The sequence below is a fragment of the Apis cerana genome, linkage group LG13 (assembly GCF_029169275.1).
Source record: "Apis cerana isolate GH-2021 linkage group LG13, AcerK_1.0, whole genome shotgun sequence".
NCBI classification, from domain to species: domain Eukaryota; kingdom Metazoa; phylum Arthropoda; class Insecta; order Hymenoptera; family Apidae; genus Apis; species Apis cerana.
In genome coordinates, this window is record NC_083864.1 from 9,460,598 (window position 1) to 9,482,811 (window position 22,214).

The 22,214-nt window shown below is 40.3% G+C and overlaps 1 protein-coding gene across 2 annotated transcripts in view; it reads right to left on the reverse strand.

Moving 5' to 3' along the window:
- LOC108004014 (integrin alpha-PS2) overlaps positions 1 to 22,214 on the reverse strand; it is an 80,833-nt gene that overhangs the window by 1,532 nt on the left and 57,087 nt on the right. The window contains exons 5-12 of one of the 2 annotated variants that reach the window (XM_017066632.3): positions 17,523 to 17,584; positions 7,122 to 7,170; positions 6,278 to 6,358; positions 4,634 to 4,809; positions 4,164 to 4,402; positions 3,384 to 3,999; positions 2,398 to 3,300; positions 178 to 2,292 (exon numbers count right to left, since the gene is read on the reverse strand). In XM_017066632.3, coding sequence (XP_016922121.2) covers positions 178 to 2,292; positions 2,398 to 3,300; positions 3,384 to 3,999; positions 4,164 to 4,402; positions 4,634 to 4,809; positions 6,278 to 6,358; positions 7,122 to 7,170; positions 17,523 to 17,584 — 4,241 coding nt within the window. The remainder of the gene's footprint in view (positions 1 to 177; positions 2,293 to 2,397; positions 3,301 to 3,383; positions 4,000 to 4,163; positions 4,403 to 4,633; positions 4,810 to 6,277; positions 6,359 to 7,121; positions 7,171 to 17,522; positions 17,585 to 22,214) is intronic. The other variant, XM_017066633.3, reaches the window with a different exon arrangement.

Here is a 22,214-nt window from a genome sequence, read left to right on the forward strand (position 1 = left end):
TTCCTATTATATCCTATCTTATTTATTAAAAAAAAAATAAGTCTCATAAGAATAATTTAAAAAATAATTCCAAAATCTTAAAAAAATCTTAATAAACGTCGAATTTCAAATTTCGATAGATAAATATTTTAATAATATCACCGAGTACACGATCTCGTTTAATTTGCATAAACAAACCTTGTGCAACAGGAAAATAAGCAGTAATAGAATGATGGTTCCAGCGCAGGCGGAGAGTACCACGACCCAGAGCGGTATAACATCCGGTGCAGATGGCGTTATACTTGGCTCGACATTCGTTTTAATTTCGTGGCTCTTGATCACCTGTTCGGCAGGTGTACCTATGAAGGGCTGTTTGGTGACTCGAGCTATCAATTTAGTCGAGACTCTGACTTTTTCTTGAAGAGCAACCTTCTTTAATGTCCTCGCGTCTACTCTGTATCTTGCTCCGATCCAAACCTCTTGGTCTTTTTTCAAGGGGCCCAAAACACATCTGAGCATGACACACTTGGCGGAATCACATGGACTAACCGGCCCTTGCGTCCTAGGATCGCTTTCAAAATCTACTTTATCGTCAAATTCGGTTTCGTCCTCCAAGTCTCTGGGCACCCTATGAAGCTTTTCGAATTTCTTAAACTCGTATATTCCAAGCATATCGCTCTCTTGTTTCGTTGCGGAACCTTCATTGAAATTAGGATTCTCAGTATGCGCAATTTTCTCGACAGCTTCGCGATTTTCTCTTGCGTAAACTCTACTGGTCACTCTTCTATCCTCTGTCCTTCTTTCTTCATGAGTGCTGGAATAGCTAGACTCATAATCCTTTTCGATTTCACCAGCTCGGCCAGACTCCTCGTTCCAGGATTTACTGTAACTCTTCGTTTCGTACTTATTGCTAGCGCTACCACCTCCCAAATATCCACTGTGGGGACTCAACGTGTACGTTCTTTCCTCGGTGTAAGTAAAAGAACCCTGAAGAGGAAACCTACGGCCATCTTTGAGCACGATGAACCCTTTGCCAGTCGAATCGACCATGAGCTCACCTTCTATCCTCAAGAATCTGCTGTCTCTGGACTCGATACCCTCAGCAACGTAGCTCTGTCTACCGTAACTGTCTTGCAAAGGGAACATAGACCCGTCCTGGAATTCTATATACTCTCTTCTATCGGCGGAATTCCTAAATCTCCCCATGAATTGAACATAATGCTTGCCTTGTCTGTTGTATAATTCATAAACAGACGCCGATTTCGACAAAGATCCAAACAGTCGTTCTAATTCCTGAGTAGAGCTAACGTTGCGCAATTGGAATCCGAATTCCCCCCCTCGAACAGTCTCCTCTCGATCACCAGTGATGAAACCAGCCTGTATCCCGCGATGTTCACCGCCAGAGCTGCCATAACGCCTCTCCTGCTCCAGCCTATATTCCTCCTCTTCCATTCTCCTCCTTTCCTCTCCTTGTCGCTGACGCATCTCTTCTTCCTCTGCCCTTCTTCGTTCCTCCTCTTGCCTTCTCGTCTCTTCCTCTTGCACTCTCCTCCTCTCCTCCTCCTGCCTTCTCTGATATTCCAAACGTTCTTGCTCCTCTCGTTGACGCTGCACAGCCAAAAGTTGTTCCTTCTTTCTATGATGCTCAAGTCGAGCCTCTTCTTCTTGTCGACGCTGGGCCTCTTGCTGCCTCAGATATTCTTGATATCTTTCGTCGCTCTCGTTCAGTTCGGAGTTGAATCTCGAGGAAGATACACGCCCTCCAGAGACACTGGTCTCGCCCCAACGATTCTCAAACGTCTGAGAGTGATTCGTTCTGGTTTCATAGCTTTCGTCGAGGCCTGGAACTCTTGTACCGAACGTGCTGCCATCACTGGACCGAAAACCACCGCCCAAACTGGTCTGCCCGTAACTACCAGACTCAGTGTCAAAAATCACGCCTCTATTGGCAGCGGATAAGTCGCCAGTATTTATAGAACTGGTCCCCGAATTGTTCTGCGTGTAAGTAGTGATTAGAACGTTTGGTTTGTTGCCAGTGTCGGATAATTGGAATCTTCTTGTCTCGCCGGTGATAACTTGAGATGAGGACGAAGAGGAGGAGGAGGATGATGATGAGGAGGAGGAGGAGTGACGAGATTTTTGAATATTCGAACTGTCGCCACTGTTGATGTCGGACTCTTCTTTTTGGGTCAGCTTGCTTCTGTCGGCGTCGAATCCTCGTTGCACGTTGATCGTCCTTCCTGATTGAGACTCGTCCAGGATCACCCCCGATGGGTCTGAGTGATGCGCATACATTCTTCTCCGTTGATCCAACTGGAACGTTAACGTACACATTTAGAGGCAGCCAATTAATAAGTATAATATCGAATCGACCGTCTGTTTTTCAGTAATTGCGGTAGAATTTTTTAAAAATCATACCTTTAAACTAAGATAATTCGCATTGGCAGGTTCACAGGCGATGGGTCCAGACGTTTCCGGCTGCTCTAACAAATACAGCAACTCATTTCCAGCCAAGGTTTGCGCTGGCCAAACGAGGAATGCCTCGGCCTCGATCACGTCCGACGGGCCCTGGTTCCGAATAGTGTAATTGTGCGTCATGGCTGGGCCAAATTCTCCTTCGGTGGTTGCATTCGTCTCGCTGGTATAATTATCCGGATTGTAGTAAAGATCCTTAGGCTTGCTCTCGCCGTCCACGCGCAGATCGGTCTCGATCCAAATCGGTAGCCTCAAAGTGTAGCTGTTGTCCTCGGTCGTGAACGGATTCTCGGGGTTGGTCGTGTTCACGTCCATTTCGAATTCGTAAATTGGCTTCATGCCGTGGGAGGTGACGGGTTGCAACAACACTTTGAATTTAACCAAGCCATTTTTCTGCAACGGGTTGCCAATATCGCAACGAAGAGTATTGTTGTTGGATTGTTTGGGCGCCGAGCATTGAACGGGCACACCCATCGTCTCGATCTTTTCCACCTTGATGTAATCGATACCGGCGGGCAGTTTTAGATTGTACGTCGACTCGAAAGCGTCTTCGCCCATGTTCTGCACCAACACGTCCAATTGCAATCGTTTGCCCGATCCCAATAGGTACTTTTGCACGTTTGACGTCACGTTCATTTGTAGATCCGGGATGCACACGTTGTCGGGGCCGCAGTTCTTTCTGATCGACAGAGAGTCCTTTCTGGACGTTGTCGAGCCGAGGATCGGTCGCAACGGGAGTTTAGGATCCCTTGGTCGAGTGTCCTCGTAGCGTTCCTCGTCGAGGCTCATTCGCATCTCGGCGTCCAGGGAGGTGAGCTTGTCACGGATGTTAGGTGTCACGTAGACCTGCGAATGGATAAAAATGATGCTCGTCAGTCAGGTTTTCTTTGTGTTTATCTTAAAGATGAAATTTATTCTTCACACTGAACCTGAACAGTGCGACAAAACTGTCGATCTCTGTCCACCATGATGGTACGATTCATCGTATTCCTTCCCTCCAACTCCAAGAAGAACAACCTAGGGCTTTTCGTCTTCTTCACGTCTAATACGTATTGTATATTAAAGTTATGCCTGGGAAAAACACCGTCCCCGTTGTACTTGAAACAGGCCCTCAATAGAAGGCAAGTGACCCTGTTCCCATCCGACAGAGTGCAATTCCTATCGTCCAACGAGATCAATTTCGACTCCAGATCGAACGACACGTACGAATCCATCTTGATCACGGGCCTCGATCTGAAGAACACCGCCGTGCTCGACTCGTAAGCGCCTACTACCATGTCCGGGTAATGATTTCCATCTAGGTCAAGGCCACCAGCCACGGAGAACCCGAAAGTGTCGACGGGAACGTCCAGATTCTCGGCGTGGATCACCTGAGAATATTTTTCCAGAACACCGGTTGACGAGCCGTGGTAGATGTACACTGCACCGTGACCGCGTAGACCACCGTAAGGAGCACCCACCACGAAGTCGCCGTAGCCGTCACGGTCGATGTCCCCGAGAGAGGCCAGTGACAAGCCGAATCGACCACGATTGCTCTCCCCGTCCCTGAATAAATGATAAGCAATTATCGCGCTGTAAGTTCAACGATCCATGTATGTGTGTGTGTATATGTGTCTGAGAAGAAAGATCTTCAGGATGTTTTTTCTTTCTTTCTTTCTTATAATATCTGTACTATTAAGTTATATTAAGAGAAAATAATAGATACATACCTGGAATCGACTTTGCGGAATTTTTCAAGTCCAACGCCTTGATAGATCACGTACACCCTTCCGGTCTCGATTGTCATTTCTGGGTTATCCGGCACCGTGTACATAGGCGCACCAACAATAAGATCGTCTAAACCATCGCCGTCGATGTCCCCGGATGCAACGGCGTAACCGAAATAAGCCCCCATTTGCTCTCCGGTGATGTTACGAGGATTCGTCATGTTCGAGGTAAAAAGTATAACCTATAATGTATTATAGTCGAATTATTCCCCTAGTAAAATCAGCTACAAAATTCCTCTGAACATGTCAATGTCAATTTTAATCAAATTATGTTTGAAAATCGATAGGAAAATCTTTCTTTCTCTCTCTTCCTCTCTCTTTGCAGGTTACTTTCTCTCCTCCGTGCAAGAAGAGGGGGAAATTAATTTTCTTATTTCCTTTACAATCGCCCCGTTAATATTTCATGAACATACTTTGCCGAGGAGATCGGAGCCACGGGGTACACCGACGGCTGTTCCGCTGTCACCGTTCCCAATAAAATCCCCGCTCGTGACAGAGTAACCCATGTAGCTATCGTCCTCGGTTGCCGGCCCTTCCTTCGTGTACATTATTTTCGCGCGTCCGTTCAACGGCTGTGAAAACGCCTGGCCTGTAAAGCAAGCGGCAATCGAATAGTTCCAATCCACGAAGTTGCACTCCTAGCTCAGACACGTACTTTCCCAAACACGTTCAACACTTTCCGACTACGATCCCGAACTCGAACGAAACTCTGAATAACGTCGGGATGGAAATGTAACACGCGTGAGAAAAACGTTTGCTTTGTGGAACACGTTTGATTTTATTATTTTATTACTCCTTATGTTTTATGCACATCCCACATTGTTGAAATTTTTTATTTAATTTCGTAAAAATCGTAGTCGGAGAGTGTAATTGGTGATAATATGCTTGTACGAAGTATCGTATCTTATAATGATTAATCTAGCTTCTAAGCGCAATTGTTTAATCGACAATTTTCGATTTTATTATTTCGATCATTCTCTACTGCTGTGCAACTGCAACACTTAAGTTTAAACGATAATAAACTTCTTAAAACTTTGATTAGAAGGGTATTATATTATCGCTATACTAGGCTTTGGTTTATTATTGTTTCTCTGGTGGCAAGCTGCAAAAGAAGCGGGCCTGCACCTGTTAAACATTGCCACCCTCGCTACTCACCTGGCAGTAATTAATAAGTAATAATAACACACGGTGCATTAATCATCAATCGGATATTAATCACTTAGAGGGAGGAGCGTCAGAGGCGTCACAGGCCTCAAACTGTCAAGCATACAAGATTATACTTTACGCTAATTGCAAATTAATGCGTGGAACAAAGAATTTTTTTCCTTCTTTCCCCTTTTTTCTTTTCGGGTTTTGCATTTATATATAGCATTCTTGAGCGTGACAGTTCAACACGACTTCCTTCGTAAATTATTAATCACAGGCGTCGGGTTAATCGCGATGAATCCGCACAAGTGGAAGCCAGATGAACATATAATTATTGGAAATGAATTATTTAGGGGGGGGGGGGGCAAGCAATCGAGAAAGGGAAAACTTTATTGATGATGTTATATTCTCTTTGTCGAATTAATTTCGAATCTCGTCATTAATGTATAATATATGGATCGATATTTATTGTAGACAAGGTGAAACGTTTAAGATGTCGTAAATAATAAATATTTTTGATTTTTTTTCCTTTTCTTTCTTTTTGGTGAAGAAATTTCTTAAAAATGTCTCGTAATCTAATATCTTTTCATCAATTTAAATGTTAATTTAATATGAATTAATATGAATACTATAATTATTTTGTTCTTACAAATTAAATAAGAAAAAAAAATTTTTTTAAATAACACCATATATTTTCAACAATTAAACTCCCTTAAACGCTTCACAAGGTTGAATTTCAAGGGAATCAAATGCAAAGATCGTCTTTGAGCGTGAAGCAGCGCGTGTTAATGGGCGCTGTCGTTAACAAAATGGCGGCGGATTAGATGGTGTTTAAAAAAAAAAACAGGGCTAGTTTTAAACGACGACACGTTTTACATTTTTGATTAGGGGCTCGTTCAATTACGCGATACCTGATGCATCTGCTTCGGGGGTGACGAACATCGTCGCTTGGAACCCCAATCTCAGACTGGTGTCGATCGAGTATATCTGACCTGTAATCGTTCAACGAAAGCCTCTAAATCACTTTAAAGATCCGCAGAGCGTGTGTGGTCGCGGTATTTGTGTCGCTGTTCCGTCGCCCAGGCGTTATGGAAGCTCGATTTCTTATCATTCCATTTGCGGCCCAATGGCTTTTCAATCGTCCAATTAGTGGGGGGTGAAACGGGGGATTTAATTCGGTTGTCATTTTGCTGAGAATTTTTAAGAAGCCAATTGGTTTAGGAAGCAATTTTTTTTAAATTTTTGTTCTTTAGAATCCCCTGTCTTCGTTGAAATCTTCATTCGTTTTTGATTCTGTTGTTCTTAAATTTCTCGATATTTTTTTTTTTACTAATTTTCTTAAACTAATCTTATTAAAACAAAAATTCGAAGATTATAAAAGAGTTAACAATAATTTAAAAATGTAATAATATTTAAAGTTTAGAGAAAATTTAAATTTTAAATCGTAAAAGAAGATGTCTACCTTTCTAAAAATTTATTTATCATTCCACGAATACGTAATAAATATATTGAAATTACTCGTGTAACACGAAAGAAACTTCGATTTCAAAGGGTTCAAATTAAGTATTCGAAACTGCCACTTTTTCAAATTAAATTCTTTTCCCCGAGGTTTCCCAGTTTCTTCGATCAAACGGAAATAAAATAGTTACGCGTTTTATCAAGTTGTACGAGGTATCGTGTTTCAAGGTGGTAACGATTGTGAAATTGTCGACCTGAATCAAACTATGGAAACGATGTATCAAGAGAGAACCTTACCTTGCCAGTACCAACTTCCTGGCGCCCCGATGAACAGCCTCTCACTATTCTGAAACGAATGGAAAGGCACGACATTAGAGAAATTAATCGACGTCAAACAACTAACGACTGGAACCACTTTACGATGTACTTATATTATCGGTTAATTTTGTATTCCAATTTTTTTTTTCAATCTTTAATGGAATTCTTCAAATTACTTTTATCCACGATAAAGTTTCCTCTTATTCCATATACATATTCAACATTTTTCCATTTGCATCCCATTTGTTAAAAATTTATTCGAAAACTACATATATCTATTAATACTCATCCAGCAATTTTTAATTAATCGTATTAATTAATTATTTAACAATACTTTAATATTATAATAATGCAATGCACTTGGACCTAACCTAATCAATATATATATAAATACTCATCACAATAAGTTTGTAATTTTCTTTGCATTAAAAGAGAGAGGATACAACTTATTGTATCCGTCCCCCGTGGCTTTCATAGGCATAAATTTCAAAGACGAAGCACATCTTGAACGTGCAGCATGGAAATAATAAAACAACGGAGCGCAACAATCGCGATTTTTTCTAGCCGCAAGGCGTTAATGGAATCAGGAAACGAACGCACCCACGAAAGTTCAACTTTTCTTTCTTCGATCGAGGAGATAATGGTTTAGATAAAGGACGTGGCTCGCGCGCACGAGCCCGAGACGTGATAAATCAGCTGCTCGTACGTATGCTAGCTACGGTGTATCTACGCGCCACGTCACGCATGCTAAATCAGTTTCGCGGATCATGGCCTTCGCGATCCACGAACGCGACCATCTCAACGCCCTTTCGCGAAAAAATCGATGATCGATCGCTGTGCAGTCGCAGATAACTCGAACCAAGATTATTAAGATTCCTTCGCAATGGTTGGAAGAACGAGTGGAACGCGATTTTGGCGTTTAGGTTAGGTTAAAAAGTTCCGTAGACAAAATTGATCTTATGTAGCTGGAATATAGATTTAAATGATTATGTTTTTTATAGAGATTCGATGATTGGGCGATGTTAAAAAATATTGGAGAATGCAATTAGAGATTAATATCTTTTCTAAACAAAATATTTTTATATTTAATTTACGAGACAAAAAAAGATCTTATGAATAACGAATGCAGATTTCTCGTCTTTGTTTCCCAAAAGAGGAGTTTTTAAAATGAAATATTTTTAATTTTCTTCCTAAAAAGCGCGAAACATTCGGTACATAAAAGTTAGGTTAGATATGAACCAATTAAACGAAATACGCCATATCCTTGACACCTTTTCAACCACCAATTTCACTCACATCCATTCAAGATGTTTCTACATATAGATCGCGAATAAATAAGATGTAATAAAGATACAATTAAAATCTGCATCTTCCTATCTCACCCATCACTCAACGTCCAAACGCGAGGTTCACCAATCTAAATGTAGCATCTCTTCGTAAACGCGATTGCGCGTTACGCAATCCTGCGTTTGTGCGCGAACCCATTTGTGCCGCTAAGAAAAGACGAATACAGTCGAGGGACGAGACGGTGTTCGATCGAAAGTCAATAAATTCGAGAGCTTGTAACGCGGATCGAGTGTCGCAACATTTCGGTGGCCAGTAATAAAACAACAGCTCTCCAGCTTCGTTCACATACGATCCCCTCCCACGGCGTGCTTGTTAATCGGCGTATGAGTTACTCGAGTGCCACTCGAAATCATCGACATACCTTCGAACCTGCCTATCGGTCGTTCCCATGCGGCCCGACACTTTCACGCGGCTCGTCTGACGCGTGCAGCGTTATACTACTTGCCTACGATCGAGTGAGTTGTTGAGGCGCGAAAAAAAATGGCACTCGCGAAAAGATTTATGGAAAATTATAGAATCTTATAGAATGAATAAAAAAGGGGAAAAGATAAAAAATATTCGAAACAATTGTGGATATTTTATAGTTTCGTTTAAAATTGTATCTTTCTAAATTTCTTAATTTGTTAATTTGTTCAAAATGCAAATTTTTATATTAAATTTGTAATATGCTTTTTGTTTTCTAAAAAAGCGAATTCTGAGCGCTCCAATTAATTCCATTTATCGTGGTAGCATCGCTTAGAAATTAATATTCCATTGCGTATTCATGTTGGATACAGGTTTCGTTAGCGGCATATTTGCCGAGGTTGGAAGCCCACACCGACTTCCTGCCGTTGCGTTTACACTATGGTGTAACGGTAAGCCCTCCTACAATCTTATCTAACGACGATGCAACAGTAGTAAAGACTGTCCTGAATACATATTCAGTCCGTGAATGAATGATCGCTATGAATGCAAATATGCATGATTTATATCGAATTACGTTGATTCGTGAATTAAAGTTGAAATAAAATAGATTACTCGATAATAGTATGGACATTATATGATATATATATATTTAACAACACCTTTGTAAAATAAATTCAAACGTAACAACGCTAAAATATATGTGATGATACGAAACAGATATAAAATGGCTATAAATGACAACGGATTAAAAAATAAAATACTATTTATACCGATTGTAAATAACTATCTGACAGATATAAATGAAACGCCATAAATGCAACTAATAAAGCGATTGCAAAAATTATTATAATAGCTAAAGAAGATAAAATGGATATCGAGTTACTATAATTATCGAAGGTCGCATATGAAATGACTATAATTACGAGGAAACCACAAACGATCTCCAGATGTGTATTCGACGATGTGTACGAGTATAACATAACCACAGCCTGATATAATTACGCAACTCTAAAAACTACACGAATATACGATTCTTAACTTTTTCTTGCTAGGAATTCCTCGACACTGTATTACTGTATTCCAACAATTCAAATTAAATAATTTGTCTCTGTACATATCCCTCTTTTATTGTTAACTCGTTGTTTTATATATATATTGTTATTGTTTTTTTTATTATATTGTTGATTTTTCTTTCTTTCTTTCTTTTCTTACATTCCAAGAATCAATATTTTTCCTCACTATAGCATGCATAAAATCCACGTTTCAACAAGCTCCCATCGAAGCCATCCTCTCTAATTGACCTTTGGCAAGAAGATCAAAATCAAGGTTTCGCTTAGAGATCAAAGTGTTAATCGCGGGACAATGTCGAGGATGCACCTACGCTCCGATAGTCAGGTCTACGCCCACGCGTGCTTAGAAACGTGAATAGAACGTTTCCTTTGCGCGAGAAGACGCAAGAATTCTAGGTATTGAACGGTGGTCGAGAAATACCTGAGAAAAGATTAGGACAAGAGGAGGGAAGTCGGTGTCAGGGTTCAAGCGATCGTGATAGGAACGTTTGTTGAATATCAAATTGAATATTAATTAACATCTCAAGAATATTTTTAATTATTTATTTTATTACTTGTGAAATATACGATGAATCCTTATGAATTATATCTTCCTCTATTAGTTCTAAGCAAAACATTAAAACGAATTATCGAAGCAAATTTCTTACGATAACGATAAGATTGAAAATTTTGCGAAAACTTGGGATCAGAGACTTCTACGATCGTCGAAAATTCGCAATGGCGATATCTAAAACTTTCGAAAACGAGGCACAAAAGGATAGGTCAACCGGCACGGAGCTGAAACTTGAAAATGTGACGGCACCGCTCGCGGATTCTCCGGTTCCGTTCCCCGGCGAAAGGGCCGTGTCTAGTTTCGTTTTACTCTGCTTATCATGAGAAATGGCGGCCGTTTGTAAAACAATGCAGCCGCTAAGGGAGGACGAGCAGCGGCGCGTAGGTGGCCTCCTCGCAATGCTGGCCGACGGTGAACACGGAACACGGTGACAGAACGAAATGTCCGTGCCTTAAATGGCCACCTGAGGCTCCCCTGTCGTTTCTATTGCAGCTCGCCGCTCCCGTGTCGCCCGTCTGCCCTTTTTCCTTCTCTCTCTTTCTCTTTCTCTCTCTCCCCTCCATTGTTCTTTCTCTTTCCTTCCGCCTTCCTTCCTTCCTTGCGCGCGACGACCACGTGACGCCCGTTTTCAAAGCGTGAACCGATTGGTTGGAAACTTTTTTCTTCCCGGATCGAAGAGAATTTGAGAATATCTTGCGACGAATTCTTCATATAATTTCAAAGGGAGGTTTATTAATTGATTAAAATGACAAATTTATAGGGAGACTCATTTTCGTAATATAAACTTGGCGGTATAATAGTCTTGGTTTGCACGTGCACATAGTGTACAAGGTAGGGTTAGGGGTAAAATGTACAAGGATATGTTGCACAGGTACGCCAAGAACGAAACTTAGAGTCCAGGAAGAATAATAGGAATGCATTTTCACTAGCTTCGATAAGTAATCTTTGCTCCATTAGGAGCGGTGCGGGCGATACTCGTAACCACTGTCACGACAACCTTACCCGCTGTAATTCTGCCGGATCGCGCACTTTATGCACTCGACTCGCTGCATTTGCATTAGGTGCTTCTTTCTTACCGAAGCCGTGACTATTACCACGCCGCGTTTCCACAGTCGAAGGTATTCCTTTCGAACAAACCACAATCTTAAACTTATCTTTTAATGTTCATTCGTGTATTTCGTATCGGTAGTTGTTCGTTACTTTTAAAGATTAATTGTTTAATTTAACGATAATATTGGACGATCTTTTTTCAACGTATCGTAATCTATTCTTTTACTTTGCAGTCAAACAACATAGCTTTAAAAATTCCAATTCCTAACCTATAACATAACCTGATCCAAACACACCACGCAGAAATTTTGTTACGTTTAATCTTACTTTTTTTTTCTCTTTTCTTTCATTTATCGATTAATCTTACCTTAAATCTTCGATTATAATTTTTCTAACGATTTTATTAAAATTACAAACACCACTGTATTTATGCATATTCGCATATTGCACAGAACATAGGCGATCGAACCGAATCGAACTTCTCCGATCTAAAAAGCGAAAGGCTCAAATCATACACCGAGAAATCGTGTCCCATTAATTCCACTTTGAAGCAAAAAGCGCGGCTATGACATAAACTCCTCGACGCTATCGGCGGGGCATCTCGGTTGCGTCAGTGCATCGAGTGCATGCAACGTGCGGCCTCTGTGTATGGATGCTAGTGGCGCCAGCCACGGTGGTGCACTTTAGGGGCCGGTATTATTTATCGTCGCGCAGAAATGTTATTATTTGTGAGGGGGGCCCGTGAGCCCGGATTCGCACGCTCCACGAACAATGGGGCCCTTCCCCAACCATGTCAAACCGTGCCACCGAGTCACGTGCACGCCCGATGCACCTCTCTCTGCGTGCATGGGTGCAATAACCGTGACTCCTGTGTTCTGGCGCCATCCACCGGGTCACGGGAATTCTAACCTAACGAGCGGAGCGTACGATTGAAACGTGCCTCCTTCTTCTTCTTCTTTTTTTCTTTTTTTCATTTATTTCAATGAAAATAAGAAGAATTTCGTGAGAAAGAAATTCGAAATACGACGAACCAGAAATAAAATCGAAGATCAACGATCTTTGGATCGAAACGATCGGAACGATAGGAAAGATTTTTTTTTTTTTTACTCTTCAAACGTTGCGTAAGACGACGTGTTTACTGCGCTCGCCGAATTTCCATGACCTACATCTACGTATTTGCGTGGAATTTATAGGTAACCAGGTATCATAAGTTTCGTATTAAGTTTATTTTTGCATTTTTGTTGACAATTCACAAAATCTTGGTTTATTAATGAAGAAAATAACTCGATTTCGGATTAAAAAAATAAAGTTTTACACGTGATATATAGTTGAATCGAGGTCTCGATATTAAAACGTGAATTTCGAGCTTTTCACTGGCGCGTTGTTAAACTCGCAGCCACATCATTTCATCAAGACTAATCACACCACGATTAGTCTCTCGCACCCGGAAGCCCGAGTACGAGCAACACATTAGAATTAAGATACAGAAGATCAGAGATCGTATCAAGCACTTCGAATATTTCCACGACTACATTTAATTTAACTTTACCAGTTGCCATTATTATTAAGAATATACATACAAATTCTTCCTTCTTCAATCTCTATCTCTATCTAATTCTTTTATTTTCCTAATATTCTTTATCAAGACAAAAATCTTCAACGAACAAACAAAATTCCTCGACACCGAAAATCGATCGTCAAAATTTTCTTTTCCAGAGAGGCGAAACGCCTGGCCAAACGCCTCCAACGAAATTTGCAACCCCCTCTCGGTGTCTATCGTGCTGCTTTTACAGCGGAGGCATTAGCGAACCGGTAGCCAAGCAAATACGTGCATTTGTCGGGGGCGCTCGTACGACACGCTCGAACACAGAGGCGCAGGGGGCCCAATGGACGTTCGAAAGGAGGGAGAGGGAGAGAGAGAGAGACGGACACGATGTACCCCCTACGGAGTAGCGCTGCCTCGATACTTGTACACGCGAAAAATTTGCAACCAGAGACAATGGCGGCCTCGGGAACGAAACACGACCGGCACGAGTTGTATTCTGGCGCCGATCAAGAGGGCGGAGGGAAACTTGGCCAACCGAGAGAGATTGAAATATAACCGCTCGCTCAAATATGTATGGGCGCATGGTGAAATTTATGCCAACGTTTCTGCGTATTTATGCGCGCGTCTTTAACCGTATGAAGGCCGACCGATGATAAGTTCTACGTGCGGAACACTTTTTCGAAACATTTTTTCTTTCTCTCTCTCTCTCTAGGATATCATCGATCGAAGGTATCCAATCTTTGAAAAATTCATAAAAATTTTACCGTCATCTTCTGTCTAATTTAAAGGTAATTTAAAAGATTGAGAACAGAATGAGAGAAAATTAATGTCTGTTGGAAAAATAACGCTTGTCGTGAAAATGCAACATTTATTGCTAACATTTTATAGTTGATTCTCTTCTCGCATAACCTTTGAACTGATCGCAATCATTAGCGATTATTGTTATTATATTTTGAGCAATGAATTATCGAGGTGGCACAACCTCAATAATTTTTTCATCGATCGAGTATCAAACGTTCCCTTTCTCTTTAACTCTTATATATGATCTCGAATGGATCGCCAGCCACGTTGAAGCGGCGCTGGGAATCACGATCGGGGAAAGATAAATTTCTATCGAGGCCGATCTAAAATGATTTTCTCTGGAGGTGCTCTGGAATAACATGAGTGCGAGCGACATTGAGATTTCACGAAAAAGACCTCCCCACGAGTTTATCCTCTTGCTCGAACACCAGGGGGAGGGGAAGGGGGGAGGGGATACACGGTTCGAACCCGAGAGGATCGATGATCGCGTTCGAACTAGCGTATAGATCGGTATCACGGCCGGATATCAATCGATCTTGACTAGATCCTCTGTAGATCGGGGGGATAAGGCGCGGAACCAGATGCAACAGAGGTAGATACCAGGAGCGGCAGTTTAACGCGAAGATCGATGGTCGATTGCATACTGAATGGCGTCGAGGAGGCTTCTAAATCACTGGCCGCGAGATTTAGTGCACGTGAGAGAGAGAAAGAGAAAGAGAGAGCTTCTCAGAGATTGCGCTCGCTCGGCGAGCGAAGTTTTCAAAGAAAAAAATATTGCCAATGGATGATGATTCGCAAAAAAATAGAATTTGCCTGATATTTAATGTAGTTAATATGTGAGAAATAATAATTATATATAAATATTCTGATTTAATACATTGAAACTTCGAATAGAAATACGAATCGAATAGAACGTCCAGAGTTGAAAGAATAATTTTAAAAGTTACGTAGAATAATTACTTATTAAAATTGCTTTTAAATAATTATTTATTCGTGTCAGCTTCTCGTATAATCTCGACATCTTTCCGACAATCTTTTCCATTACGATTTCATTCGCAATTATATTTCCAGCGAACCTAACCTCAAATTCTCAACTTCTCGATCCAAGTTCTAATCTTCAATTTCCCGAAAAAATTAATTGCTCCATTCCGATTACCAATTTTCCAAATTTAAAATTATTCCACGAAAGTTCAGAACGAAAGTCAGTTTAGTCTTAAATTTTATCGAGTTAAAACTCGATTAAGAGAGAGAATTGCCATTCTAAACTGCCATTAATAGTTCCATCGTCCCAATCGCGAAATTAACCGATCCATTAGAATTCGCCAACCGAATTGCCTTAACTCCGAAAACGAATGAAGATCGAGCGGACAGAAGGAAGGAGGGGAGGGATCGAATTTGCCTAAAATCATTGCGCGAGCGCCGTTTCACGACTCGGATACGGAGCGTGGGTACGGGAGGCACGATTGACCGTTTGCACGCCGCGGGGGTGGGGTATTAACATTGAATGCCGAGTGGAAGTTAGAGCCGGCCACGTACCGCGGCATGCATTAAACATCTGCTGCCATATAGAAGAGGCCGGACAATTCTGAATTATACATCCCCACCGAGATGGCCGGCTGAGTGGCCACGGAATTGTCCCACTATTTCTTTGCCGGCAATCGAAGCTGTCCAACCAAGCCCCGATAACGCCGCTCCCAGCCTGGATTCGAACTCCGTGACCGGAAATCCTGCCTCTCTTCCTCGGTATCGCGCCGATTAGATCGCTCCATTTCTGGGTCACGCGGTCTAGCAATGGTTAAGTGTTAGATCTGGAAGGGATCGAGATTGATCGAGGTTAGGATTTCGAATTAGGTGAGTGTGACCGAAATATAGAGGAAATATATTTATCAAGCTTCGAGTATCGAGTTTATGGTTTTAAATCTATGCGAAAGATTAAATGTTTTATGGTGGTGGTTTCGTAGAAGATTTATAAAGTTTGAGAGGATTGGAATTGGCCGATGAAATATAGGAAAGACGATATTATTCACATTTGTATTTAAAATTTATTACACACTCTATGACGTTAAAATTTGAACATGTTTGTCCCATTTTGCTTAGCATCGGGATTAAGCCAACAAACGCTCAGTTCCCACGAAATATAACTATCTGGCAATCTTTTGAAAAACCAAACCAAATCACGTTTCCTTCCCCAAATCCCACATTTTCCAACCGCAAGATTAACTCATCCCCAAAAACCTAACCTCAACTCCACGTACACGCCCATACGTTCCACGTGTGCACGCAAACATAACCTCTCGTCCCAAGGAGCCCCAACGATCTCTCGAGATAAACCTGACATACCAATTTCGAATTCGTACCTATTAGTCCCTCGATACTTATCGCGGGCCACGAAGAGGGTATCGCAGTGGGCGCAGGTGCGACGGGCGAACGTGTTGCGCGCACGACCCGATCTACCGGCAAATTCGACTGAAGGGAAAAGGAAAAAGACAAAGGAAAAGAAGAAGAAAAAGAAAACGGCGGGGGACAAAAGGCACAGTGGTCGACGCCTACAGCGGTGTCCTGGCCTACGATCGGTCCCAAGGATCTACCGAGGGGCCCAGAAAATCGAGCTTTCGACAAGACAATCGTATATAAAGGGGGGAGGAGAGGAGGAAGAGGAGGATGATAGAGGAAAAAAGGAGAGACGGAGGCCGGATTTCTATACCCCCGCAATGCACCACGAATACGAATGGCGACGGTCGGAGGTGCGTAAGGCAGGAATTCACATTCCTGGCCATATTCGGCACTCCTCGGCCGACCCCTCGTGTCGCCTCTTAACTCTTTCGGGACGTGGCAACCGGCAGGACACGTGGGGTTACCGTATTTATATCCAAAGGCCCTCTGTGTTTACGCCACCGACTTAAACAGTTAGAGAGGACTCGCGGGGAAAGAGTGTGCGCCAAGGGAAATCCTCGTATTTGGCCTCGCCTCGTTGACTTCAATAGTTTCGAAGGCTGAATTTCAATCCCCCCTTAACGAGTCCGCCCCACCTTTTGCATCTTCATCTTGTGTAATTGTGAAATTGGCGTGTGTACGTGCGTATATGTGACATAGAATTTCCTCCACTAAAAGGAGTAGAATAGAACAGGTGAGTACATAATTTGTCATTCAACCGTCAAATTTATTTTCATTTTATTTTATCCAAGTGATAAGAGGAACTTTATCGATTTGCTTTCAAACATCTTTAATACGTTAAACGCCCTGCCTGTTTTACTTGCCGTTTCGTTCACGCCATAATCAGCTGTCAAGTGGAAAATCCAGCCAATTGTTGAAGTTGAAAGAAAATTTTAAAAAGCATTATCATCCAACGGGATTGATTTATATTGACGAATCAATGAATTTCGTAGACGAATTATATTATATTCCGACAGTACATGAGAGAAGAGCCACAGATATGGAATAAAAATTAAGAAAAAAATAACCTTGTTTTAATAAATTACAATGTCGCCTTGATTAAACTATTTAGTTTGACATGTAAGTATGTAATATGAACGAAAAGTCTGCGTGGCGTTTAACGTGTTAAACGAAAATTATTTAAGCAATACAATGCTTTTTTTCTTCAGACTTACCTTGGACATAGAAGCGCCCAATCCAGCTTGACACGAACCCTGTCTGTGGTATCCCCAGTACCCTGAAACGGAAGCACGCAATTATATAGCGTCGTCCTTCGAAACAGAGCCGTCATATCTGTCTGTCGTTTCGTTTGGACGGGCCCTTGCCCACGTAATCGGGTGCCCTCGATAATTGGGACCGTTCCTCGAATCGACCCTTCGCGACGATTCCACGCATAATTGGATCGGTCAAATGATACACGACTTTAAAATCGTTTAACCTGCTGGCTCGATGTCACGGCCCCTTTGCCACTCGAGAAAAACACGATGTCTCATTTCATCATCCTAGAGACATTGATGAACAAGAGATAAAAAGACTCGTGTGGACAGATATGAATTTTATTTAACCTAATCCAATTTTTCAATTATTCAATCGAAATCGTTCTTTTTTCAAATTCACCATCCATCTTTAATCTTCGATCTTCGTCTCTCATTGGTATATTTCGCTATAACTCAAGCTTCCCTCTCGCTTGAAATTACACTTTTTTTTTCCACGTACAAACAAGAAAAAAAGAAGAATAAGGAGAAAAGAAAGGAGGAATTATCTAAAAATTCACAAGAAATAATACTACGACAAGGGAATCCCTCGAGTGAAAAAAAAGAAAAAGCCTCAGGAATTCCAGTGAGAGGAGAGCTCGTGTCAGGAAAGGTGAAAGACTTGGCGCGCGCATTTGCTAAACGTCTTGTACCGTGTCAGAGAGGTCGTGAGTCGAGGCATCGACTAGGAAGTCGAGTTAGGCATCGACTTAAACGCCTATTGCCACGCACCCCCGCACACGTCCACGGAATACGTGTGCACGCATCATTAATCCTGGATCGATCCTGAGCCGTGACGCGTTCGCCGCGGATCCATCCATCAGCCCATTCTCTCTCTTTCTCTCTCTTCCTTTGTGAGAAAACGGCCATTTCCAGGAAACCTTCACGATCTTTTCGTAACTCGAACGAGATCGAATTTGATTCAAAATTACCGAAATGTGTTCCAAACGAATTACCAATTGAATTGTTGTATTAAATGTTGATGGAAATTTTTATATATATATATAATATTTTTCAAGTAATCACGATACATTATAATAAATTTCAGAATAATATTTCAGAAATATTGCCATCAGCAGGAAAATATCTCGCTTTTTTACTTCGGTTCGCTATGTTCCAATTCAGAGAGAAACGGTAACCAAGAGCACGTCACCAAGCCAAGTCCATTGTTCCTACTAGCTAAATACATAATTCATCCAACATCACCGGGGCCACCACTTTTTTTCTTCCACGATTATCAATTTCCACCGTTCCACGCTCGTGTCGTTTCCACGATCTCCACGAGATAATTCGATGACTACGCTCGCCCTATCTCCTCGCACAACAATCTCCCGTTTTTCATCACGTCCACGAACCGAACCAGTTGGCGCGAGTTTGCACGAGTTTGACAGACCGTTTCGTCCGCGGCTGATACGTGCCGTTTCACGTGCTGCCTCTGGATCCCTTCCCCCTCCCCCTTCTCTCCCTCCCTGGCCAATTACGCGTCATCGAGAAAAAAGAAGAGCGGTTATTACACCCGTGTTCTTCTGGTTAATTCGCTCTTTCCGCCTTTCGAGATCCCATCTGCGAGGAATGCCCTCGTAATTCGCAATCGTACGTACAAATATCCACGTTTCTTGCCCGCAATCATATTTTATTTCCGTGAAGCGCGATTGTAGGTGTGCGTCGAGGAGGGGAAGGGAGAGGGGAAGATAATAAAATTGCATTACCAACAACAGATTCTCGTCTCATTTTACTTTCTATTATTTGTTTTTTCGAATGAACGGGCAAGGTGTAATCTATGAAACGAGGCAAATTGATTCTCTTTATGGACGTATCTGATTGCCGATTCCCGTTCATTCGTGATCTTTCGAGGGAATTTTTATTTTTATTCCGTACGATAAAATCGTTTTCCAATCTCTCGCGAATAATATATAACGGTCGAGTAGTTTTGATTAACATTTTCCAATGCTGTTCTCATATATGTTTATACGGAACAACGATGGAAATAGAACAGTTGCAGCATCGAATTAAAATTTTTTTTCGAGGGGAAAGATCGAAAAGTAGGGTCAAACGGAATGATTCGCGCCATATGTGGAGTGGCACGATCGTTTAAAATTTATTATCCAATCAGGGGGCACGAGGTAGGACCAATTACATCCAACATTCTATTTCCAGAATGCGATCTTAAACGCACGCGTGGAGGAAACGTTCTCTTTAAAAGGCGGGAATTACGCGGTGGCAGAAGAGACGCAGGAAATAAGAGTAGCGTCACCGCGGAAAAGAGAAGGTTTTCGGTTTCGTTTCACGCGCAAGTCAACTCTATACCGCAATCTGCCTCCGCACGGAAGTTCTTTCAACGGTGTACATCAATGCGCACGATGAGAATGCAGAAAACCGGCCGAGAAATACAGATTTACGGCGCGTGTTAATTCACTTTTTCGAAATTTCCGTTCATTTCGCGGAACGCTACGAAAAGTTACTAGAAATAGCGCGAATTCGTGAACCGCTATGATGCTAGTGACAATTTCAATACGCATTGGGAATATTTTTCTTGTATATTTTTTCTGAAGTATTTTTTTTATTTTAAAGCATTGTATACGATTCGTCGTTAATTATTCGTTTATTTATTTGCTTAATCGTTTATTATTAAAAAATAATTCAATTTAATTTTTACATAGATATGTATGATGGCCAATTAGAAATTTAAAGTATTTTAAGATTTTTCGAATAATACAAATATAAGTCGATGTGTTTCAAATAATTTTCAATTATCGAAGAGTAAAGAATGTTTCGTATTCCAAACGTGTTCAAGGTTCCTAATATCGCCATCTTCGACTCGCTTATCATCTTAATGAAATCATCGCTAAAACGGTTCATCTTTTAAAGAATTCCAAAGATTCTTAACTTTATTTAAATTTAATAATTAAATTTTAATTCTAAAAATGTTCTAAAAATAACAAGTTTCCATTTTTTCCCTCAATTTTTATAATAATACAAAAATCGATCATACATTATTTTAAACGAATATTGAAAACACAAATCGTAGAAACATGGTGAAACGAAACGTGGAGCACATCGATCAAGATTTTCGTTTCCCCTTCAATGAAGCAATGATTGCGCAACGGAATAAGAAAGGAAAGGAATAAAACTTCGAACGTATAAATCGATTCACAGAGAAAACGAATCGCGCTTTCACGATCCTTTAGGAACACCCTCGCGCAAGATTGATCGCGCGAATGTGACTGCCGCCGGAAAGATTAATCTCCGCCTGACACTTGGCATTAACATCAATAAGCTGGACACACTCGTCAAAGCTGCGCCAACGTAATCGCGACGAGTGCCGGCATTAACCGGCAATCAGACATTATATATCGCTTGAAAAAAAAAAGGGGGGGAAGAAAACAAAGCATTTTCTTATTCCATCTTAAATTTCTCGTTTCAACCAGTCAAGGTTACGTCCAAGCCTCCGTAATTGCTGTTAATTAACGGGTATTTATTAAGTTGCCAATAGAGGAAAAAAAGAATCGATTGTTTTCAAAGCATTCTATTCTATTTTTTTTTTTCTTCTACTTCTTCTATTTCTATTTCTCTTTTGCGTGCATCGAAGATGATCTTATTAAATTCACAATTTTATAACTATTATATATAAATCAAAAAATTTAATTCAAATAATTAAATATTCGTTATTTTTGCATTCTTTCAAACAATCCGTCAATTTCAATTCTCTAATCCTTCGATTAATTAATTAAAATTCCTTAAAAAAAAATTTAATTCATAAAATATTTATAGGTTATCAATAAAGGAAAAAAAGAATCGATTGAACAATTGCTACTGTAACATTTTCAAAGCTTTCTATTCTACTTTTTTTCTTCTTTTCCTTGAATTGAAAATAATTTATTAAATTCACAACTTGATAACTTTATTCTTAAAAAAAATTCAACATTCTAAATTAATAAAAAGCCATATTTAAATAAAAAAATCCAAAGATAATAATTAACATCATTATTTCTACTTTCAAACATTCACAAACAATTCGTCAATTTCAATTCTCCAATCCTTCAATTAATCAATTAAAATTCCTTAAAAAAATTTATAAGGAATTTATTATTAATATTTCATAAAATATTTATAAGTTACCAAGAAGAGGAAAAAAAGAATCGATTGTACAATTGCTACATTTTCAAAGCTTTCTATTCTACTTTTTTTCTTCTTTTCCTTGAATTGAAAATAATTTATTAAATTCACAACTTGATAACTTCATTCCTAAAATTCAACATTCCAAATTAATAAAGCCATAAATATAAATCAAAAAATCCAAAGATAATAATTAATAATCATTATTTCTACTTTCAAACATTCACAAACAATTCGTCAATTTCAATTCTCCAATCCTTCAATTAATCAATTAAAATTTCTTAAAAAAATTTAATTCATAAAATATTTATAGGTTACCAAGAAGAGGAAGAAAAGAATCGATTGTATAATTGCTACTAACATTTTCAAAGCTTTCTATTCTACTTTTTTTCCTCTTTTCCTTGAACTGAAAATAATTTATTAAATTCACAACTTGATAACTTCATTCCTAAAATTCAACATTCCAAATTAATAAAGCCATAAATATAAATCAAAAAA